This window comes from Thamnophis sirtalis, unplaced genomic scaffold (genome assembly GCF_051295495.1).
Source record: "Thamnophis sirtalis isolate CommonGarterSnake01/CBP01778 unplaced genomic scaffold, rThaSir2_p1.2 scaffold_5, whole genome shotgun sequence".
Taxonomy (NCBI): Eukaryota; Metazoa; Chordata; class Lepidosauria; order Squamata; family Natricidae; genus Thamnophis; species Thamnophis sirtalis.
This window is the reverse complement of record NW_028261385.1, coordinates 22760483-22785937: the sequence shown is the minus strand read 5'-3', so window position 1 is coordinate 22785937 and position 25455 is coordinate 22760483. Positions and strand designations below refer to the sequence as shown.

Below are 25455 nucleotides of genomic sequence, written 5' to 3'. Positions count from 1 at the left end.
ATTTTCTTCTTTATTTTTTTTTCTTTGAAAACATTTTGTTTCTCATCCAAAAAGTTAGAAGTTAGAACTGAAGATGCTGATAAACCCAAGCTTTTGAACTGATGGGTGTGTGTGTGTGTTTATGCACACAAAGAGACTTATTGAATTGCATATATATACAAGGAAGTCCATAGCACTTTTAAAAAATCAGCATGAAATTTGACCTTCACCTAGCATCACCTTTTGTTTACCGCCCTATTAATAGTTAACAAAGATGAACAGTATAAAAGACTTGAATCTGCATCTTATTTTTTATTGGAGCTATCATCATGGTTTCTGCTTTGCTTCTTATCGGAGTTCTATGCATTTTAGGAGCAAATGGTTTTGCCTCTGCAGGGAAAGCAAGGTGAGTTCATTTTATGGGATAGAAAGTAAATTTGTAGCATTTGTGGACAATCTTCTCCAAAGCTCCTGGTACCCTGTTTTTAATTTCTGGAAGGTGGAAAGTAAGAGAATACCTGCTTCCTGCCATTTTCTATATGCTTTGATTAACTCTAAGTGATTTTACAAATCCTGATGCTTTGATTAATTTTGAACAATATGTCAGCCCTATTGAGGACAATAGAATGCCGAGGTGGCGCAGTGGTTAGGGTGCAGTACTGCAGGCCACTTCAGCTGACTGTTATCTGCAGTTCAGCGGTTCTAATCTCACCGGCTCAAGGTTGACTCAGCCTTCCATCCTTCCGAGGTGGGTGAAATGAGGACCCAGACTGTGGGGGCGATATGCTGACTCTGTAAACCGCTTAGAGAGGGCTGAAAGCCCTATGAAGCGGTATATAAGTCTAACTGCTATTGCTATTGCTATGTCCATGCGTCAAATATAAAATCAAACTGTCGAATATACATTATTTTATTAGTACCGTGGTACTAAAATTTCCAGGGTGAGCCGATAGCAAATACAAAAGGCACCCAAACAAAACCACACACACACACACACACACCTCTTGCGTCTTGACTTTTCCTACATCAGCGGTGCAGAGAAAATTCCTGAGAATTCTTTAAAATGTGAATGTACAAACCCATCAAGTTATATATTGAAGCTTCTTTGTATTAAATCATACCAGCTACAATCTTTCTTGCTTGAATTCTGTTTTCAAAAGAAGCTTGCCCATAGAAACTGCAAATCAATTGCAAAACTCAACCCTGTGCTATGTTCATGCAGTTTTCATGTGCATATTCCAATAGCATGCATCTTGAAATTGCATAGGTAAAAGTAAAGGTTCCCCTCACACATATATGCTAGTTGTCCCCAACTCTAGGGGGCAGTGCCCATCTCCGTTTCAAAGCGAAGATCCAGGACTGTCTGAAAACGTCTCCATGGTCATGTGGCCGGCATGACTAAACACCGAAGGTGCACGGAACGCTGTTACCTTCCCACTAAAGTGGTTCCTATTTTTCTACTTGCATTTTTACATGCTTTTGAACTGCTAGGTTGGCAGAAGCTGGGACAAGTAAGGGGAGCTCACGTTGTTATGTGGCACTAGGGATTCGAACCATTGAACTGCCGACAATCTGATCAACAAGCTCAGCGTCTTAGCCACTGAGCCACCTTTGAAATTGCATAGTCCAGAGCAAATATTGTCATGCAATGTTTCATTGTGAGACCTACAAAAAGATGGCATTGCATCTCTATTAAAAATGTTGTATTGTTTCTAAATTGCTTGTTTGCAATATACAAACAATATATATGCAAACTTACAATGTATTAAACCAGAAACATTTCAAATGATTTTATTTTAAGATTGAAACGGGAACCTAATTCTCCAGAGCCCGTTGACTGCTTGCTGACTACCTGGAGTGATTGGGGGCCATGTAGTCCATGCTCAGAAGAAAGAGTAAGTGCCATTTCCATAATTTAAGTTTCGTTGAAAGGGCTTCATAAGGAATGTTTATTTGTGAAGCAAAGGTCCTTGGTGGATATTAGTTTTAAATAGTAAAAGAAAAAGGTTCACCAACAAAAGCGCGCCCAACAGAAGCATGCCCAACGAAATGGCGGCGAGAAAACCGTGAGTTCTAAATCGCGCCGACGAATGAGTGCAGAAGCGCGCCGACAACAGCGCACCGACAGAAGCACACTCTAAACCTAACCCTAAACCTAACCCTGACCCTAACCCTGAACCTAACCCTTACCTTAACTTAAATCGCGCTTCTGTCGGCACGCTGTTGTGGGTGTGTTGAAGACGTCGTGGTTTTCGCGCCGCGGTTTCAATCGCACTTTTGTCGTGCGCGCATTTGTTGGGTCACGAAAAAAGAACAGTTTCTTGTTTGGAATAACTGGTTATCCACTAATCATAGAGTGTTAAATTTGAATGGATAATAAGAGATCACTCGTTTCACAGTGTAAGTGTCCACACTATAATAGCCTCTCTAGCTGTAGATCAGCCATTTTTTCTTAAAATTTGCTGAGGTTGAGGTTGAGTAGATGTCCATCTAGTGATGGACTGTTAGTCTCTCCTGAATAACTGTGAATCCTGAATTTGCCATCCTTTCCATTTTGGGGCACTGCAACAAGTTTCCATTTCTTTCACCTTGCATATGTTAGGGTTCCAAGTAACACCCCCAACAAAAGAAGGCTCCGAGGCTTGAAGTTCCTCAAAGTTCCATTTTATTCAAGATGCCATATTGGCACAACTGGGAAACTGCAAATCTGAAAGCTTCCAGGTTTTCATTTCCACCCAAATGGAAGTCCAAGTCCCTTCCCCTGCACCCACATGTCCGTCACATGGCCCAATCAAGCATGGCCCCAACTGGAGATGCCCCCCAGTCACACCACTCCAGGTGCAGGGCAAGTTGTCCTTGACTCTCTGAAAAAGGAATATTATTATGACTATATATCTTCCCTACTCCATATGATCCCCCACTCCCCTTTTCCCACATCATTGAATGTGGTAGGCCTGAAGGCCCAATGCAAAAAATCAGGCTTATTTATTTTACTGCCCGTTTCCCTCATGGAGGGACTAAAAACAGTATCTCAAATTTAAGATTTAAAAAGAGGCGAGGATAATTAAACTTCAATGATAAACGTTAAATTAAAAGGCGCGGGGGGGGGGGTTCTGGGTCAGCCTCATTTTCCCCAGCCGTTCATTCCCTCCCCAGCTGGCTGATTCTGAGCCCCTTTTAATTTAGTTTTTACTATCTCCCACAAAGTACCGCTCAAGGAGTATTCTGAGATTTGGACAGTTTGGAGGAAAGCCATGCATTGAGTCCCTGAACGATAAAGAGCCCTGTAAGACAAGAACTCCGTGCCTGGATGAGACAGGGCAATGTAAGGACCAAGAGTTTGAATGTGAAAACGGTAGGTATGGAGTCTCTGACATCATTTCTCTACTGCCATCACTGACTATAGTGGTCTGATGACAAGATGAAGATTTAGAAGATCCAGGTGTAGGCTGCTGGGGATTCGCAGGGCTTCGGGAAAACCTCTAGCTAAGGTTCTGTACATTTCGGAGAACCCCCAAATCCCACTCCTGGCTGGCCCTGCCCACCCCATCCTGCCCCTCCCACACAGCCCGTTTTGGATGCAGGTAAGTGCAGGGTGTGCATGGAGGCTCAAGGAGGGCAAAAAATGGGCCTACTGGAAGTTTGGGGAGGCTGGAAACTGGCCCATTTCTGGCCCCCAGAGGGTCTCCGGAGCGTGGGGAGGCCATTTTTGCCCTCCCAGAGGCTCGAAGAAAACCTCCAGAGCATGAGGAGGCAAAAATGCTCCAAGCCCCGCCCCCCCAGTTCAGGAGGTAGGCCACGCCCACCCAGCAACCAGGCAGAGAACCCATTGCAGAGGTCGATTCCTGCCAGTTCAGACCAGTTCAGCCGAGTAGGTAGTAACTCGGCCGCCCACGCACCCAAACCGGTTCTATTGTCGGCAGTGCCATCTTGATTTTTGTTTCTGTGCATGCGCAGAACAATCCCCATTGCAGAAATGTATTTTTTTTCACCTTTTTTAACATTCTACGCATGTGCAAACCTTTTTTGGTGTGAATGCGTACACATGCAGAGCGTGCGTTTGGCATGCACATGAGGGAAGTGAACGTGCGTGCGCAAAAAGTTTTGCATGCCTTACCAGCATTAATGCCTGTGGCAACCCACCCCTGACCCCTTGCTAAAATTTTGGAAGCCCACCCCTTGCCGGATGTCAGTGATTTAAAACTCTAGGACAGTGAGCTTCTTTGCAAAGAGAGCCTCCAGAATCACTTTCCATATGGGGAAAATTGCACACTGGCTGATATGTTTCTAAAACTGCAAGAAAAGCAGTATGGGTATGGAGACGTTGACATCATTTCTCCACTGCCATCATTGTCTAGCAAAAAGAACCTCCAGGATCACCTTCCAGAGGGTGGAAATGACATACAGGTTGATGTGTTTTTGCTTTTTAAGCAGCTTTCTCCCATCACACTTTTTTTTTTCTAAGCAAACGTCCATAGCATGGTGTGATGATGAATATTGTGTTTTCTAATGTCATTTGTGCAAGAGCATTTTCTTTCTGCATGCATTTTTACAAGCAGGGTGGTGCGGTGGCCTAGAGGTGGTGCTCTCGCTGCAAGTTTGATCCTAGGTAGAAGCAAATATTTCTCTCTCTGGGCACAATGAGCATATATCTGCTAGATATAACTCCACATTGCCAGCAAGAAGGGCATCTGGCCAGTAAACACTCAGCTGAATTCATTTGCCCAGACTCCACCCTGCAAGGGATCATGGGGTCATTAAAAGATGATGATAATGATGCATTTTTATAAGCCATGTTTTGATGGGAGAACCACACTGCATTGCTCAGATAAATGTTAAATGCCAAAGTATTATGATGTTTCCCGTTTAAAAAATCTGAAGATCTTTTTCAGTTTTAGTATATTTTGATCACAACCATGTATGATTTTCATTGTACTATTATATTATATGATGATGATTGTTTTATTTTACCAAATGAAACATTTTTAATATGCATATAGGTTCAGGAAGAACAGATTAAGTTAAATTTGCACTGAAATGCAAACCAAAAAGCTTCAGTAAGTTTTTTTTATCAGTGTAGTGATTTATAAAAGCATATTACCTATATCATTCAACTAAATACTGCACCATCCCCCCACCAAGAAATTAATTGTAAATCAGTTGGTCATTCTGGTATAAATGGCAGTTTGCTTTATTTAGGCTGAAATTTTGGGGCGTTGAAGCCCAATTTATCTAAAAGGCACAATTTGGGAAAGCAATGTTGATTTATGAAGGTATTCTAAATATCTAAACATCTATCATTATAATTGTTTCATTCTTTCTTCCATACGAAGGACATTGTATAAAGGGTAGGTTGGTGTGTAACACAGAAGATGAGTGTGGTGACTTCTCTGATGAAGATAATTGTGATGAAACCAAACGCCCACCTTGTGGGAATCGTGACATTGACGTATCAGAACTTGGAAGAACAGCTGGCCAAGGGTGAGCTTTAGAAAATTCATCACAAAATCTCTAAAACCATAAAGCCTACAAACTTGAAATTTGGCACGTATGTTCCTCTTGGCTTCTAGGCACTCGCTATTTTTCAAAATGCTAATAATTAGTATTTCTTATATTATTATTAACATGTTCTGATGCCAAGGAGTTAGATGTTCTACTCCCCTCTCCCCACCTGAAAAGAACTCTGTTCCAACTATACTGGGCGTGGCCAGCATGTCCGTGTAGGTGTGGGCATCTTATCTGGCCTGCGGCTGGGAGTTTAGACATTCTACTCCCCCCCCCCCTGAAAAATTATCTGATGCTAAGGAGTTAGACTGAGGGAGAGAAGGGGATGGGAGTGGAGAGGCTTCTTTGGGGCAAGCCTGAGGGAGAGAAGGGGAGCGGAGAGTCCAATCATAACTACTCATTAATTTTCGAGCTATACGTGTCAGTTTAACAAACCCGATCTCATAGTTTCATAGCGGAGCATGGGTATCCAGCTAGTTTATTTATATATTGCATTTATAAATGCTCCCATCTTATAATAAACTCTGGGCATCTCCCAATCAGAAATTAAAGCATATTGAAACTATTAAAATGAAATGCCTGATACCAGGCCAAACTTCCAAAGTGCAGAATTGCATGTTGTGCTAACTGCTAAGTCTGGATTCAAAATGACTTCCAAGAATGCAAAGCTTCTGCGGACTTTCATTGATTTCATCAGGCTCCCAGTTCTATTCAGAGAGAGAGAGAGAGAGAGAGAGAGGAAGGGAGGGAGGGAGGGAGGGAGGGAGGAGAGAGAGAGAGAGAGAGAGAGAGAGAGAGAGAGAGAGAGAGGGAGGGAGGAGAGAGAGAGAGAGAGAGAGAGAGAGAGACCTATGAGACCTTTTTGTTACTTCTAAGCCATCCAGAGACATTGAAGCAGGGGTGAAATGTTATTATTTTAAGGTGGTTCGCCCAAACCAGTAGTAAAAAATGCTACCAGTTCACCTGAATAGGTAGTTAAAAAAGGCTAGAAATCATGTGGCACAGCTGATTGTTGCACAGCTGATTGTTGGAACTTTTTTTAAACTTTTATTAGCATTTTTTTACTACCGGTTCAGGCAAACCAGTAGTTCCAACAATCAGCTGTTCCGCGCAATTTACATTCGGTAGAAAGCAGAAAATCCTGCTTTCTAGCAAATGTAAATCTCACAGCACAGCTGCTCCCTCTCCCTCGCTTTTCTACTTTCCTTTGCAGAGAAGGCTTCTTAGTCCAGTGTGCATGCACGCAAAGCGGGCATTTGGTGCGCATGTGCAAAGCAAAACAGTAGCGAAGCGAACTGGTAGCAGACTTCAGAGCATTTCACCCCTGCATTGAAGAGTCTGATATCCTGATAGCCAAGTTAAATAATTTGTAAATGAAATCTTCCAGACAGTAAGTGTTTAATATTTAAGGTGCAAAAAAATCCCACCCCTTTTTGTTTGAGTGAGGTTTAGGTTTAGGTTTATTGGACTTATATGCCGCCCTTCTCCCAAAGGACTCAGGGCGATGTACAACATAAAAACACATATTACAAAAGTTAAAAGAAAGATTAAATAGAATATCCAAAAAAAAAAACCAATAGACATTTACAATGAGATTTAGAAATTAAATTAAAATTAACAATTAAAATTAATAATTTATTTTATTCAGGCCAGGCCGGCTTGCTGGGAAAGCCAACTTTTTAGGGCGCGCCGGAAGGACTGGAGGTTGGGAATTATGCGAAGCTCTGGGAGCAGCTCATTCCCAAGGGGAATGAGCTGCCCCCGGGGTGAGAGCCAATCTGGTCTCTGGTTAGCCAAGAGACTCACTTCTAATCCCACCATGGACTGAGTAACTTCATGGCTGATGTCCACGATGACAAGCTGGTCTATCAGTTCCTGGTGTAACCAATGGAACATTTTTTTTTGTTTGTGAAAAAGGCAGAACATGACCTTGGAAGAAAATTCTAGGAAGAAAAAAATAGTTGATACTTTTTTGTATATTATTGAGTTGCATTTGCTGTTCCTGCTTGTTATTTCTGATGATATATGACAGTGATGGCTAACCTTTTTGTTATTAAGTGCCAAAAATCCAAGGCCCCACATGCGATAGTGGTGCATGTGCCGGCACCAGTGGTGGGTTTCAAAAAATTTTGGAACCTCTTCTGTAGGTGTGGCCTGCTTTCCGGGTCCACTGGTAGAACCTTTTCTAACTGGTTTGGTAGATTTGACGAACCGGTTCTACCGAACTGATGCGAACCTGTAGGAACCCACCTCTGGCCGGCACCCAAAATGCAAAGCGATGCCCACATACGTGTACAAATCCCCACCATGTTCCCCTCATGCGCACCGCACAGCTTGCCTCCAACCTGAGCTTGGTATTTCCTCGGGGGTGGGCAGGGGAGGAAAGCCTCCGGAGCCTGGGGTGGGAGAAAATGGCCTCTCCCTCTGGATGCCGGAAACGGATTATGTCCTAACTTCTGGTCGGCCCATTGAGCCTGTTTTTTGCCCTCCACAGGCTCCGTGGGCTTTCCTGAAGTCCAGGGAGGGCGACAACGGCCTCCCCCAGCCCTCCAGAAGGGCAAAAGTCAACTGGCTGGTGCACGCATGCGCGCTGCAGCTGACAGGTTGCGTGCTGGCAGATATGGCTCTGTGTGCCACCTGTGGCACGCATGCCATAGGTTTGCCATCATGGATATATGGCATTTAATAGTACCATGAAATGGTTGTGCATTAATAACAACTTTTCTTCCTTCCTTTTCTTGAAGTGTGAATGTACTGGGAATGAAACCGGCTCAAAAGCCATTTTACAATGAGTTCTACAATGGCCTCTGTGACAGAGTCCGTGATGGGAACACAGCCACTTATTACCGCAAGCCATGGAACGTGGCTGTCCTCAGTTATGAAGTAAGCTTCTTTGTGTAAAGCAGAGCTTTGTTTTGCATCAAAAGGTGCCACTTTGCCTCAGCCTCCACTTTTAAAATGTCAAGGGTGTGTCCATATACATTTTTCTTGGCAACTTTACCTAAATGTTTTGCCGTTGCCTTTAGAATGTTCTTTAAAATTGCCTCGTCTAGGTTACATCCCTGGGATCCATTCAGGTCGTCTGCAGTTCTGGTCCCGCTTTGCTTTTTGAGATTAGCCAAGATCAAGACTGTGCTTTTGTTACAGAAAAGCAAACAGGCAAAAACAAAATGCAGCATTGTCTAGGTGTGTGTGTGTGTGTGTGTGTGTGTGTGTGTGTGTGTGTGTGTGTGTGTGTGTTTGGGTGGGGGAGAACTAGATCTATAGCAAGGTCCCCCTATGCATATTTGATAATTCAGAGTTTCCCATCACAGTGTTGACCATATGCATTGGGATTGACACACCCAGAAATTCCCATCAGCTGTAACCCTTAAATGGCTGAAGGGCATGAGTTATAAATATTTTGTTATATGCTCTTAACACCATACAGATTTTTTTAAAAAAACATTTCCTATGCTGCAACAATACAATTGGTGTTCTGTGTGTAGGTGTTTTAATTTATTTGCAATAAAAGCAAACAGTTTAGTTCTTTATCACAAATGTGGAACTTTAGTCATTCAGACATTTACCTGAAGACACTAGGGATCACCACACTGCCAAATTATATTTGTTATTGTTCGGTCAGAAGTCTGAAGAAGAAATAGCCTCACATTGACCTTAGCACCACTTTATGAGTCTGTTTAGTATAGGCATAGGGAGACAGTGGCTCAGTGGCTAAGATGCTGAGCTTGTTGATCAGAAAGGCCAGCAGTTCAGTGGTTCGAATCCCTAGCGCCACATAAAGGAGCGAGCTCCCTTCACTTGTCCCAGTTTCTGCCAACCTAGCAGTTCGAAAGGATATAAAAATGGAAGTAGAAAAATAGGAACCATCTTTGGTGGTAAGGTAACAGTGTTCCATGCACCTTTGGCGTTTAGTCATGCCGGCCACATGACCACAGAGATATCTTCGGACAGACCTCTTTGGCTTTGAAATGGAGATGACCACCGCCCCTAGAGTCAGGAATGACTAGCACTTAAGTGCGTGGGGAACTTTTACCTTTACCTTAGTGTAGGAGAAACCAATTCATATACTTTTCACCCCTCACAGGTTTTGATGATTTTTATGACCCCAGATATACAGTTCAGGGTATGCAGAGCAATCTAAAGGTCTCCTAGTTTTGGAATTGTGATGGCAGCATAGGATGATCTCAAAGTGATCATTCAAAATATATTCCAGGGATGTGGACAGAGATGTGTCCATTCCAATAGCTCCTGGCATCTCTGCTGAAAGTTCATTGGCTCTTGATCCACCACTAGACATAGCCTTCTTCCCTCCCCATGGCCTGTTATAGAAGAACCCTCATTTCCCCAGAAATTGGGATTGATCATTTACATTAAGGAAACTAACAGGAATGGTTTAAAAAATTATAAGCATCCCATACCATTCACCAGTGGTGCTAAGGCAAAAATCTGATTTAACATCTTGTCTGAACTAAGCCCATCATGAGTTACCACAGGGCGTCATCATAGCCTAAGTGTTGTCCACTGTTACTCAGCCATTTAACTCTATATTTTCTGCCTTTCAAGACAAGAGGAGACAAAAAAATTTCAAGTGAATTGTACAGCAACCAAGCATCAACAGTGCAAAATATAGTCAAAACACAATCACACTCTGTAGATGCCAGCCTCTCTCTTAAATTGAAATCAGCTTCGTTCCCAGCTAATTTGAAGACAGGCATAAATTTTTCCAAATCATCCAACCTGAGTGACTTCTTACAGAAAACCAAAGGAAAGGTAAGCTGTTAAAACAAAGGTAAATATGAATTATTCTAGAGGAAACAAAAATTCAAACGTCCAAAGGAGCACTGAACCAATGTTGGTTGTGTTCATATTAAATTGGGTTATTGAAATACCAAATGTCTACATTTGCATAAGCTAAGCTTCCTTAATGTTGACCTTGCTTAGAGTGATGCTCACAAATTATTCCCTTTTCTTGGATCTGCTTAGCATATACTCACCTGCATCTCTTCTTCCCCAGAGACTTTGGCTCTACCAAAGTTTCTGACTCTCTATCTGTAACCAGCTGTGTCCTTCCTGACCTGGGTCTTCAGTGTAGATACCATCTCTTAGGGATCTTGTTTTTCTTCCTACAGGCAAATCACCTGTTGACTTCTTTTGCCCCTCTTTGACCAAGGTCTGACAACTGGTCTCCGTACTCACATCAACTTTACTCCCCAAATATCTCTCCAGCCATTCCCTTCTACAACATTTTGTTGTTGTTGGCAATTTTTCTCTTCATTCTTCTCCTCTTTTTCTCGTCTCTCAACCTCCATTGTTGGGTTAGACTTGGCAGTATGACTCGCTTCACAGTGCTTTCGTGTCCACCTCCTCTGTCCAAGGTTGGACCAATGGGAATACTGTCTACCAGTATTGGTTAGCAGCTATTTCAGCTCAACAACACACAGGATGGAACACCTGAACTTGTGTAGGCTAGACTGGAGCTTTTTCTCCTCTTTTTCTCTTTCTATTTACTGAGTCACATCAGCACAACAGTAACCGTACAACAAAGCCACTAAAAACATGTGTGATCTTAGTGTCTTTCATCTAGGTCTTAATGTCCAGAACTAAGAAGAAATTTCCTGACAGTTAGATCAATTAACCCAGTGGTAGTCAACCTGGTCCCTACTGCCCACTAGTGGGCGTTCCAGCTTTCATGGTGGGCGGTAGGGGTTTGCTGTAACTCTGCTTTATAAATTTTATAAAGTAAATTTACTTCCCTACTTTATAAATCACCATTACTGTGGAACCGGTGGGCGGTTAGAAAATTTTGCTACTAACAAAGATACAAAAGTGGGCGGTAGGTATAAAATGGTTGACTACCCCTGGATTAACCAGTGGAACAACTTGCCTCCAGAAGTTGTGAATTGTCCAACACTGGAAGTTTTTAAAGAAGAGATTTGACAACCATTTGTCTGAAATGATATAGGGCCGTGATGATGGCCAACTTATGGCACGCGTGCCACAGATGTCACTTGGCGCCATCTCTGTGGGCACATCAGCCGTTGCCCTATGTCATCTCCAGCATGCACATGTGTGCAGTTTTTGCTCTCCCCAGGCTCAAGGAAAGCCTCCGGGGCCTGGGGAGGGTGAAAAATAGAACTTCCGGGCCTACTGGAAGTTCAGAAATGGACTGTTTCTGGCTTCCAGAGGGCCTCCAGGGGGCAACTGGAGACGCCTCCGGAGACTTTCCTTGAGCGTCTGGGAGGGCAAAAACAGCCCACCCTGAAGCCTCCTGGTGACAAAAATGGCCTCCGGAGCCTGGGGAGGGTGAAAACTCCCCCACACACCACATGCATGCACGGTGTGTGTGTGTGTGTTTGCATGCACATGTGCAGATGAGTGGGTCACATTGCATTTCAGCATGCAAGGACAAAAACATTTGTCATCGCTGATATAGGGTTTCCTGCCTGAGCAGGTGGTTGGACTAGAAGACCTCCAAGGTCCCTTCCTACTCTGTTATTCTAAATTCTAGTGGTGACTTTGTCTCCTTGGGGAAGAATCATGATTTCCAAATGCTTGTTTAGCTGGGGATTTTAAAAAAAAAACAGCTTTCTTTATGCACCAAAGTTCTTGAATATTAATTCTAGTTCATTACAAGCTTTATTGTATGAAGTAGTATGGGCTTGTTCAAGGATTCTTCCACTTATTACCACAATAAAGGCTAGCAATATATAATTTGGTAATGTTTCCTAGACCACTCCATGGTAAAACTGTGAGTTTTGTCCAGAAAAACACCTGCTCTTTTCAGGGCCCAACATCTCCAATAAAAATGGTCATGGGCATCAGAACTGGACACCACGCTTGGACAAACACTTTTTGGGTCATTTGAAATGCCTAAAAGTTAGAAGTACATCATCAAGCAGGATTATGATTTCCATACATTTTGCACATTCCCATTTGCACATGCCTATAACTTCCAATATCTTAGTGATTTGTGTATAAGATATGTGTCTTAAATAAGCAGCTACAGAGTGGTATAAAAAAGAGAGGATATCTAAAATAATTTGCTAAAAGTACAGATTATTCAACTGGATTACCTCTAGGACTTCCTCTTTTTCAAATGTATATAAATCAAATCTGCCTTGATGGAAGAGATGGAAGAGTTTTACCTCCCATGTTTGAGTACCATATGTTGTCCATTATGGGCAAGAATTATCTACAGAGTCTAGGATAAACTGAGAACTGACCATATAAACAAGTTTGCAGTAATCAGAGGACAGTGTGAAAGAATATCATAATCTCTCTCTCTCTACTTAGATACAATAACTTATATATATTACTATTTTCTCATTATAGAATTATGAATATTTACGTGTCAAATCTAGTATACAACTGGGAACTTTCCTAATGCGAAAACGTGGTTTGCGCTTGAGTGAGGCATTCCTGGAAGATCTAAAGATGTTGCCCAGTTCCTATGAGAAGGGAGAGTATTTTACATTTCTGGAAACATATGGAACTCATTATTCACAGAGAGGAATCATTGGAGGAAAATATGAGTTAATATACGTGTTGGATAACCGAACTATGACATCCAAACGTAAGGACATAATGAAAGTAATCTCTTATAACCAAGAGTAAATAATGGGGAAACTGTCAATCAGGGCATCTGATTTCTGACCATCAACATGTTTTCTTTCAAATTGAGTTCTTCAAAAATCTTAAGTTGGATCAGTTTAGTTTAGTTTTAGTTTTATTAGTTTAGTTTTATTAGAATTTGTAGGCCGCCCTTTTCCCTGAGGGGACTCAGGGCGGCTCACATAAAACTGGGAAGGGGGGGATACAGACAACAAGATAGAGACATATACTAAAATGGTAAGTAACATACATTCATCATTCGGGAGGGGTAACTATCCTTATCCCCAGGCCTGGCGGGCGAGCCAGTTCTTCAGGGCTGTGCGGAAGGCTTGGACGGTGGAGACGGTACGAATCTCCACAGGATAATCTGCAGGATCAGTTCAGGATACCAGTTGTATCTAATGCTTATTAATCCATTATGATGCTACACACTATATGATGTTTATATTGAGCTGCCCTTAGTTTTTTTGTTGATTCCTTGACTTCATAGACAAGTAATGGATTCCCTGTACAAGTAGTCCTCAACTTACAACCAGTTGCTTAGTGACTATGCAAAGTTACAACAGACCTCTGAAAAGCTATGTACAAACCTAGTTTTGAAATTATGGCTACTGTAGCGCCCCCACAGTTATGAGGCGGGGGGAGAGTAGATTTGCCCTTACAACCAATAGCAGGGACACTGCAACATCTATTCCTCCAGAACAGTGTTTCTCAACCTTGGTGACTTGAAGTCCCGTGGACTTCAACTCCCAGAATCCCCCAGCCAGCTGTGCGGGACTTCAAGTCACCAAGGTTGAGAAACACTGCTCCAGAAGCATGTTGAAAAAGGAGAGCAGTCCACTCTGCCACCTGTTACTCTTGGCTCCCATCCTGAAAGGGGATGCCATTTTCAGAATGGCTCCAATGAATTGAGGCAGCTCCTAAAATGGCACCTGCTTCCATGTGGCCTGCAGGGTTGCAAGGGATCAAACAGCCTGCTTTCCTTCCCCACAGCAAGTTCCAAAGCTCTGGATATTTATAGCAGATGAGTGATTGGTGAGAGGGTGTGGGGAGGAGTATGTAGGACCTAGTGGGGTGGGAAATTGGAGTGCGGGGACCCTGAGGTGGGGGAATTGGACTGCAAGATGCCTCAGGCTTTGGGAGGTCTGGGGTAGGGAGAAGTTAGAAAGGGTGCCAGGCAGTGGTGGATTTCCAATTTTTTTACTACCGGTTTGTTCAGGCACGTGTGTGCGCTCATGCGCAATGCTTCTGCACATGCGCAGAAGCATCTGGGTGGGTAGGTGGGCAGAGTTTCCCATCGCCACTACTACCAGTTCGCCTGATCCAGGCCGAACTGGGAGCAACCACCTTTGGTGCCAGGGAGCCTTATTGTAACTCCTCATGCAAACCCTTTTGTGAAGTTATGGTTTTAACCACCACCTACTTTTTACAATTGCCTTTGCCTCAGAGGACTTATTAACCCATTGTGATACTAAGCTTGAAAGGAATTTTATTTGCATTCAATAAATTCTTGACATTTTCTGAGCTAAGGCCTCACCAGCCTTTCAATAGAAAGGCTTCTCTGGAAAGAGTGCAGAGAAGAGTAACAAGGATGATTAGGGGACTGGAGGCTAAAACATATGAAGAACGGTTGCAGGAACTGGGTATGTCTAGTTTAATGAAAAGAAGGACTAGGGGAGACATGATAGCAGTGTTCCAATATCTCAGGGGTTGCCACAAGGAAGAGGGAGTCAAACTATTCTCCAAGGTATCTGAGGGTAGAGCAAGAAGCAATGGGTGGAAACTAATCAAGGAGAAAATCAACTTAGAACTTAAAACCAAAAATGGCTCTTTAGGAGGCTTGTAGAGTGCTCTGGGGGGGGGGGGGCATTGTTTGCAAAAATGGGCCCTTTTTGTCAAAGGAAAGGGCATGGATAGCCTTTAGCAGACTTACAGAGTGCTCCTGGGGGCTGTGGGGGCAAAAAAAGGCCAATTTTTCCACTCATTTCTGTCCTCCCCAGCCCATATGAGCACTCTGCAAAGCTCCTACAGGGTCTGCATAGCCATTTTGGTGAAGGAGGTGGGGTTTTGGGAGACAAGAAATGCTGTATTCTGTGTATAAGATGCACCCAGATTTTCAGGCTCCTTTTTGAGGGAAAAAGGTGTGTCTTGTACTCCGAAAAATATGGTTACTACTACTACTACTACTACTACTACTACTACTACTACTACTACTACTACTACTACTACTATACAATTCTATCACAGCGGCCAGTTGTTTCGCCGGATTTGGCATTGGTTACTAGTCGGGCCCCACCCAGGGGCCTAGGACATTGTAATGTTGTTGTTGTTGTTGTTGTTGTTGTTGTTGTTATTATTATTATTATTATTATTATTACATGAAAACATATAAAAACATTGCAAAGCATTGGACATCTGCTATTTATTTCCCACCTTTAATCGTTTTTACTGACTGTATTTTCAGGGATCACTACAAAGGATGTAAACGAATGCCTAGGCTTTAATTTAAATCTTGGACTAGATATACCTTCAACAGACCTCAAATTGAATATTAACAGTAACAAATGTAAAGGCGGAAAGTCGGAAAAGGGTAAGTACCTCAGCTCCTGCCTTTTTCTGACATTTTGATCCCTAAGTATGCATTTTAATTGGTACGTTGTATCCCTCATACTGGAACTAAATTGTATTGCTGGAATAGGTCAATCATGTACTCTATAAGTTACATTACATAAGGTAATGAACAATACTAATAAATATATGAATGCCAGTATATTTCACGAGCATACCAATCAGGGGTGAAATACTACTGGTTCAGACCGGTTCACCCAAATCAGTAGTAAAAAAACCCCCAGTTTTTCCAACAATCAGCTGTGACCCGTGATTAGCTTTCTAGCTAATCTAAATCGCATGGCACAGCGGATTCCCCCTCCCCCCCCTTGCTCTTCGCTTACCTTTGCAGGTGCTCAGTAGCAGTCTCCGCCCACCCGCCGGGCATCATCACATCTGTTTTTGACACTCTGCGCATGCGCAGGAAGTCCTGCACATGCGTGAATGCATGGGCGCGCTCTCACATTGCTACTGAACCATAGCAAAGGTAAGGGGATTTCACCTCTGATGGCAATCACTATATAATACTATGATATAGTAGTAATGTTTATGTCGCATATTTGTATGAATGGACTTTCGTGAATGTTAAAGTATATTAGACTTGCAAAAAAGCAAGCAAAGAAGGCAGACAGTTTTGCTCAGGAAGATTTCAACAAATGCAGTGTATAGAAGAAGAAGAATGGAGACTGGAGAATGCATTAAAGGGACAATAAGTTATATTTTTCTTGAAGTAATGAGGCAACCTCTCAGACATGTGGAAAGTGCTGAAGTGGGACTGGCCTCATAGCAGCAGATAGGTCAAGTCTCTTTGGTGGTATAATTACAGAAAAGTGTAGTCTGTGAAACCCCTCATGTAGAACAACCACCTTCTTCTTTTTGTAAAAAATTTTTTAATTTTTCAATTTTAAAATACATACATTCCATCTTTCCTTAAACAATGTGTTGTCTGGACACCGATATCTGTGCAACATTCTTCCATAAATTATATTACATTATACAATGAAACCTTGTAAATCTCTTCATTTCCTTCTTAACGTATCTTCTAGTATATCTTCTGATTTATATACAATAATAACATTGTTTATATTTATTTCTATCATATTCATGCTAACAATCATCATTTTATTCTTATCTCTATCTTAGTACATTTTTTATTCTTCTTTTTATCTTCTTCTATTTCCAATTTCCTTTTGTATTCTCTAACCATTGATAAAACACTTCCCATAGCATATCATAATCAGATTGTTCTTTCTCCTTAATTGCCATGTTAGTCTATTCATTTCTACACATTCTAATATTTTCCTAATCACCTTCTTTTCCGTAGAAATGTCTTCACATTTCCAGTACTGTGCAAATACAATTCTAGCTGCAGTTAATATATGAATAATTAAATATGTATTCTCTTTATTGTAAGTTTCATGGTGATATCCCCAGCAAAAATATTTCTGTAGAACAACCTTCTATATGGGTGTCCTACTTAGAGAATTATGGTATAAGTTAGCCTAGCCAAACTAGATTTTGAATTGGGTAGATGCTATTGGGCAAGAGAAGTTTTCAGCTCAAAATGTAAACAAGAATAGCAAATGTGCATTTGTTTTTAGGTGTCTGAGTAACTGAAATAGAACAGTATTTGGAGATACATTCCGATATCTGCCATTTACATAAAAAGGGTAGGGCTCCAGTCACACAGTTGAAGGTGCCATCTTGGATTTTCTCTCTCACACACAAACATACCGGAGGTGGGTTCCTACCGGTTCAGATGAGTAGGTATTAAATCGGCCTGCCACGCCCAAGAACCAGTTCTATCATCAGCGGCACCATCTTGATTTTCAGTTCTGCGCATGCGCAGAACAATCTTCCGTGCAAAGATTACATTTTTCCCCTTTTCTAACGTTGTGCTCATGCACACAGAACTTTTTAGGTGCAAATGTGCACGCCCACCGCTGAAACATACCCTCTTTTTGTAGGCACGTGTTATTCAACAAAGGCAAATTTATATCTGTATATCTCTAGGTCATTGATGGCGAACCTTTTAGACACCAAGTGCACACGTGTGCATGTCCATACTGAAAGGTGCAAACACGTGCACAAATGTGTGCATTCACAGACATGTGCACATGCAGTTTGAGCACTCACTGTCTAAAAGGTTCACCAACACTGATATAGTATATGCAAATACACTATATTTGCATCAGAGGTGGGTTCCAAATTCCAGAGCTACTGGTTTGCTTGTGCTTGCGCATGCGCTCATGTGCGGTGATTTTTATGCATGCGCAGAAGCTTCTGCACATGCACAGAAGCATCCAGCCAGGTGGATGGAGTCTCCCACCACCACCACTACTGGTTCACCCGAACTGGGCCAAACCGGGAGCAACCCACCTCTGATTTGCATACATTGTATGCAAGAGGTAAGATATTTTTCTTTCGTGAGCTTCTGTTTTGTTGTTTGCATTGTTGTTCTCCATCATGGCTCTAGATCATGAAATAATTGAAGAGTGATCAAGTAAGATGCCTATTCTAATAAATTGACTGGTCATTCAGGCACCATGGGATTCAAGCAGGAATTCCTGAATTATTCACTGAGTCACTAGTGTACAAATTGGAATAGGGAATGCCAAACTACCTGAAAGATAACCCCAGCAAATCATTTGTGACCAATGAATATATGGGATTGAACTTCCTCTATCTGGCCAAATATAGTTGGTAGAAACTCACAGTTATTCCATTTTCAACCATAGTAAACCTCATCATTTTCCTTTCTTTGAAATTGTAGTGAAATAATAATAATTTTCACTTATATCATCTTCATTATGATCATCTTCTCCATTACCCAGGGAAGTTGTTCTGTTAAGCCACTCTTCCTCTTTTTTTTACCTCCTATTCTTTTCTCTTCCAGAGTCTACGAATAACGAAGATGGGCTTATCCACGAGGTAGTCTCGCTGATTCAAGGTGGAACAATAGCTACTTTAACAAATTTGAATGAATTGCTTTCTTCAAATTTCAATTCAATCGGTGTCGAACATTACATTAAATGGGCTAATACACTAATTCAAGCTCCAGCAGTGATCAAACAAGAGGTGAGAGGATTATTTTTTTCCAGCAATAAGTTGGAGGGTTTTTTAAAATAAATATGAACCTACAAATGAACATGTTTCTTCTTTCTTGAATAAATATTTATGTTCTGACCCAGCCTTAGCAGAACCAAGAAACAGACTCCTTGTCTTGAAAAACCCATCTTTATTTAACTGCTGTGAATTCATGGCATTCACCCACAGAAAAATCCAGGCAATAAAGGTTAACTGAAGTACAGACTTTATCAGTTCCTTGGATAATTGCCAGGCCGGGAGCTTCCAGCCACAAAGCTGTAAATTAAACTCTTTCAAATTAAACTCTGAGACACGAACCATGATGAGCAGATCTTCTGAAAGAAATCCAAACAGTTGTCTCCTAGGACACCACTCCCCTTTTGCTTCTATTTATTCCCCAGCCAGGGAAGGGCCACTCAGCATCTCGATGTGCCTTTCTTCCTGAGTCGGCCCTTGGGCCTCAATTGTTTTCCTCTCCTGACAACTCTGCCCATAGGTGGATCTGGAACAGGCCCCAGCTGTTCTTCTTCCCTACTTATCTCCGACTCCAAAGGCAGCTGGGAAATGTCAGACAGCCCTGGCTGTATCTCTGCTTCTGATTCAGAGCATCCATTAGAGCCGTCCCCAGACTACAGGACTGGCCCAAGTTCCTCCCCAACCTCCTCATCATCCAAGTTTGCTACCAGGCCACACAATTTAAAAGTTTAAAGCTAGAAGTGTTGTGGCGAGAATGCCTGGGGAAATAGCGAGCTCTGTGGAGCTACTCAAATACCCAGCCAGCAAACCACCATCAAGAGGTCCCTTGTGGATCGAAAATGTCCTGAAGGGACAGGGAACAAGGAGAGGCATTTCGGGTGACTGCGGGGATTGAGGCAAGGTCTCCAGCAGGTTGGAAATTACAGTCTCCAGATGGACGGCAGGGGTGGCGGCTGCCTTCAAAAGACCGCTCTGGAGCAAGGAGAACCAGAATAAGACTGGTGCAGGAGCAGAGTAATGAACGGAATGTTGGGACTGGCCGATGTAAGAACAAAAGATCTTAGTTTTGGTGCTTGAAATTTTTTCCAGAGCTAAACTAGCAGCTAAAAGGCACTTGGAACAAGGAGGGGGGAAAGAAAGGAGGGGGAAACGGTGTGCAAATACCAAACCCAAGGAGAATTTGACTAATAAAATTGGATCTGGAGAAATTCAAAACAACAAAAAGAATAATTTGGACAATTTGTGAATGCATTTTGAGGCTGTGGTTCGATTTTTTGGTCATTTTCGACAAATTATTGATTTGATTGCATAGAGGAACAGTAAAAGCCACCTAACTGGAGAATATAAAAGTTAAAATCTTTTCAGAATTAAAAATTCTAGTCAAATACAGGTAGTCCTTGAGTTACCACAGTTTGTTTAGTAACAATAGCAATAGGAATAGCAATAGCAGTTAGACTTATGTACCGCTTCATAGGGCTTTCAGCCCTCTCTAAGCGGTTTACAGAGTCAGCATATTGCCCCCAACAACAATCCGGGTCCTCATTTTACCCACCTCAGAAGGATGGAAGGCTGAGTCAACCCTCAGTTCAACAGCACTGAAAAAAGCGACTGTTATGATTGTTTTTCAAATTTAGGACCATGCCAGCATCCGCTTGGCCACATGATCAAAATTCGGAGATTAGGTATCTGGCACATATTTATAATGGTTGCAGTGTCCCAGGGCTATGTGACTTTCTGAGACCTTCTCACCAACCAAGTCAATGGGGAAGCCAGATACGCTTACCAACTATGTTCTAACTAACAACTGCAGTGAATCTACTTAATAACTGGGGAAAGAAAGGCTGTAAAATGGGGCAAAACTCACTGAACAAATGTCTCACTTAGCAATAGAAATTTTGGGCTCGGTTGTGGTCGTAGGTTGAGGACCAGCTGTAAATCTAAAATTGCCCTTCTGGTGGTGAAGTGAACGTTTCCATGAGGTTTGGTTTGCTACAGCTTTCTTCCAACACTTTACATTCTAATCAAAAAGCCTGGAGTTCCTAATGAGCCTCCCTTTGCCTTGTGTTTACTGTCAGCACACCACGGAAAGAGGCAGTATTTAGCTCATTCTTCTTCCATGCTGTTCTTATATTAGCTATTTACCCTTGAAATAAACCTTGAGAGGAGGTTGTTGGCCTCATCCATCAAAGTTTTAGAATGTCAACACTCAACAGCAAAGGCCTACCAAGTATTGAGCATCAGATATCGTGTTCCAGTTTGTACATTTGCTAAGTTTAAATTCCTTTCGCTCACATTAGAATGATGTAACTTCAAAGTCCTTCCTTCCTTCCTTCCTTCATTCATTCATTCATTCATTCATTCATTCATTCATTCATTCCTCATTTCATTGCTCATGCAAGAGTTTTGAAACCCGTGGACCTCTTCTTTAATTTTCCCAGCAACCTTTATATTTATATGCGGAGGTGGTATTCTATCGGTTCGGATTGGTTCGCCTGAACCGGTAGCAGAAATTGTGGGTGGCCCCGCCCACCTATCCCAGCTCAATGGCATCCCATTTAGGCCCTTTTTTCACCAAAAGCACATGTGCAGAACAGCTGAGCACATGCACGGAGGCAGCAAATGCGAGCCAAGCTAGTGCACACACACTCACATTTGCACACCGGTAGGGGAGGTAAGTAAATACCACCTCTGTTTATATGCAATCGTAGTAGAAAGAAGTCTGTAATAAACAAATGTTACAAAGTCGGCATCTTTAAGAATCAGAGTATTTTTTTAGTAAAGGTGAGTGTAACTCCAGAAGAACATGGATGTTCTCAGGATGAAGTGCTATATTCTGCACAGAACTCCATAATAATGGTAAGCAAAGGTTTAAACTGAAACAAAAGCACACATACTACATGTGGTTAAATATTTTTGCAGATGGCCCCGATTTCGGATCTTATCCCGACGACTATCCCAGACTCCCGAAGTAAGAAAGTAAATCTGGACAGAGCTGTAGAGGATTATGTGGCTGAATACAATGTATGCAAATGCAAACCTTGTCTGCATGGTGGGACAGTGATGCTGATAGATGGAAAGTGTGAATGCGCCTGCACTCCATATTACAAGGGAGACGCCTGTGAAACACCGGCTTCAAATGAGACACCAGGTTAGAATTCATTCAATGACTTACCATATATTTTAATGGCTCTCTAAGCTCTACTGGGTTATTTAAAAATATTTTTTTAAAAAAACATGAATTGTAAGCAAATAAAATAATAGAGACTATTTCATTAAATAAAATCCATAACCCAATAAATGGCATTCCAATCAAAGCCATCAATGGCAAATCAGAAAATGCTACCACTTATTCTTAATTGGGTAAAATTGCAACTATGAGTACATGTTCATAGAATAGTTCGAATGTTAGAACAAAGCTAATGTCTATGCAAAGGCTCAGTGGCTAAGAGGCTGAGCTTGTCGATCAAAAGGTCAGCAGTTCAGTGGTTCCAATCCCTAGCACCGCGTAATGGAGTGAGCTCCCTTTACTTGTCCCAGCTTCTGGCAACCTAGCAGTTCGAAAGCATGTAAAAATTCAAGTAGAAAAATAGGGACCACCTTTGGTGAGAAGTTAACAGCATTCCGAGCTCCTTCGGCATTTAGTCGTACTGGCCACATGACCATGGAGACGTCTTCGGACAGTGCTGGCTATTTGGCTTTGAAACCGAGATGAGCATCGCCCCCTAGAGTCAGGAACGACTAGCACATATGTGCGAGGGGAACCTTTACCTTTATACTATACAGGGTAAATAAGAATTTTCTCCCATAGATTTAGAATGTCCTCTTATTGTTTTGACCATGTCCACACACTTTACTAAAGTATGTACGGTTTAATCTTTCTTTCATGGGGGTGGGAGAAATATTGGTTTAATGCAATAAGTTAGCCCAAACAGCCAATCAATATACAATTAAGGTATACTGTGTGTCTGTGAGATTCTGAAGGTAGATGGAGTTATTTCTGAAGTTCTGAATGTTGTGAAGTTAGACAAATGCTTTCTGATCCTGATGCAGCTGATACAGCCGTTCATGGAAGCTGGAGCTGCTGGTCTAGCTGGTCTGCCTGTCAGCAAGGACGACGCCGGCGAACAAGAAAATGTGATAATCCTGCCCCTGGATATAGGGGCAGGTCATGTCCTGGAGCAAACATAGAACCAGGCTATTGTTAATTGCAGAAGGCTGCTAACAGGTTTGTTAGCTTCTGGATATGTATAATGAATATGGGATGCTTTGGATTTAATGCTTCTGGAAATAGCTTATGCACGTCCTATGGAGAAATGAAACTAATGAAAGATTTGCTGGTTTAGTCAGAAAGCAGGGAGGGAGGGAAATAGGAAGGAAGGAAGGGAGGGAGGGAGGGAGGGACAACAAGCAATAGCAAGAGGGACGGAAGTTCAAGAAAATCCTCCAATAGCAACCCTGTAAGTTAGATTGGGCAGAAAGAGAATGACTATCCCAAAGTCACCCAAACAACATCTGTAGGCAAAGGTCAACTTGAACTGGACTCTCCTCAATCCTAGTCAGGGGTAGGCTTCAAAATTTTTAGCAAGAGGTTCTCTACCCGATTGCTGGGTGACCATGGTGGGCATGGCCTAGTTGGCCTCCTTCACCATGGGGGGGGGCATTTTTGCCCTCCCCGGGCTCCAGAGGCTTTCCTCAAGCCTCTGGGAGGGTGAAAACAGCCTGTTTCTGGCCTTCCCGAATTTCTGGTAGGCCCTTTTTTTGCCCTCACTGAGCCTCCACACACATTCTGCACTTACCTGCATCCAAAATGGGCCGTGTGGGGACTCCTGGGAAGGGAGGGGTGGGCAAGGCCAGCCAGGAGTGGGATTTGGGAGTTCTCCGAACTGCACAGAATCTTAGCTAGAGGTTCTCCCAGATCCCTGCAAACCCCCAGCAGCACACTCCTGGCCCTAGTCCAACTCCCAAACTGAATGTTGCTCAACCTTGGAAGCTTTAAGGTGAATGGACTTCAACTCAAGAATTTTTGGCCAGCATGGAAGGCGAAGCTCACACATTTAAACATTTCCAGGGTTGAGAAACACTGCACTAAATATTTACCAAATATGTTCTTTTTATTGCAGATGTCACCAATATTGATGACTGATGTTCCATTTAAACAACGGCAAACAGATTTTTCTAAGTTTACATAGCAATGAAAAAAAAAAATTTAAATTGTTGCAAGTTGCTAAAAAGAGAAAAGATTTGTGTTTACCAGATTTAGAATTGTATTCTGATACTACTTGTTTAGTCTGGCTGAAAGACTGGGTGACCATTAAAAATAATATGTTGGTAGAACTGGAGGGCATGCCTACTATGGCATGACAAGATTAAAATAAAATAAATTAATTAAAATAAATGCTGATTTTTAAATCATTTTTTAGGTGTGCCATCCTAAGAATTTAGAATAAATATAAAATCAAGCTTTTTCCTAAGATACCTCTTTGAGTGTCATATCAGGAAGCATTTTTCAGAAAACAAAATCATGGTGAGACTAAAATGGTGGAATTATGGTGAAATAATACCTTTTACTCAAGAGGAACATAATCTCAAATCAAAGAAGAATTGAAATCAGGAGGAAATGTTTGCCACTGGTTCACTTATTTACAACAAAAAAAGAAATCTAATTTAAACCAGAAGTTATGGGTTTGAATCTGTAAAATTGAAATTTTACTGTGTGCTAATGTTTAACATGTTATTGCCAAGGTTTACAAAAAGTTGTTGAAACTGAATCTGGAAAACAAATATGTGAAATATTGTATGAATCAATGGGCGAAAAAGTGTGAATATAACATAATGCTCAAGGAATGGGGAAATGTGGATGCTTGGATTGAGATTTACATTGAATTATAATTTGAAAGAAAACTTTTATAGAATGATGTATCATTGGTACTTAACACTCGACAAATTGTGTATAAAGGTATCTCACATGTATTTTGGAAATATTGTAAATAAGGAACTTTATATAATGTTTGATAGATTTGTGATAAAGCAAAGAAGTATGGGGGGGGGCAGATTTATGCTCCAATTCAGAAGATTCTTAAAATGAATATAAAATTGAAACTGGATGCTTTATTTTAGCACTATTGGAGCTAAAAAATATGAGATTTTGCCATTATACGTTGACTGCAGTGAAAATTTTATGTGTCAAGTGTCAGGGCCCAACATAAAAGATGGCTTCCAGGCCTGACACTAAGATGGAAAGATATGTCAATCCCCACAATGGAAGAATGGGTGGAAAAAGTGATGGCATTGCAGAGATGCCAAAATTGACTGCTTTAATCATGGAAAAGAATACATCTAGTTTTGTTTCTACTTGGACACCCCTTCTAGATTTTATGTTCAAAATAAGAAAAAAAATTAATTTAGATTTAGGGTTTTGTTGATTACATTAGTTTGCTGTGGTTAGAAATGGTTAGTTTTTACTAAATATGTAAAAGTAAAAAGTTGAGATTGTAATTCTTTTTTTTATTTACTATGCTGGAAAAAAAGTTGGAAGTCATTGCTTTATTTTTTCCCTTTCCCTCTAGTCCCATACTTTTCTTTCCTCATTTCTTCCTTCCCCATTTCCCTTTGCTTTCATTTATTGTATATTTTATATTATGATCTGAATTAAAACAAACTTTTTAAAAATTAGAACTTTTGTCCAAA

General features: G+C 41.6%; 1 protein-coding gene across 1 annotated transcript; it reads left to right on the top strand.

The window, feature by feature from the left end:
- Positions 1–262: 262 nt before the first annotated feature.
- Positions 263–25455, top strand: LOC106546497 (complement component C9). The gene is made up of 12 exons (XM_087715446.1): positions 263–385; positions 1781–1874; positions 3187–3334; positions 5313–5460; positions 8229–8367; positions 10051–10257; positions 12820–13060; positions 15563–15688; positions 18602–18783; positions 21688–21916; positions 22819–22993; positions 23889–25455. Exons 1-11 carry the CDS (start codon positions 309–311, stop codon positions 22971–22973), a joined length of 1746 nt encoding a protein of 581 aa, XP_087571572.1. The 5' UTR covers positions 263–308; the 3' UTR covers positions 22974–22993; positions 23889–25455.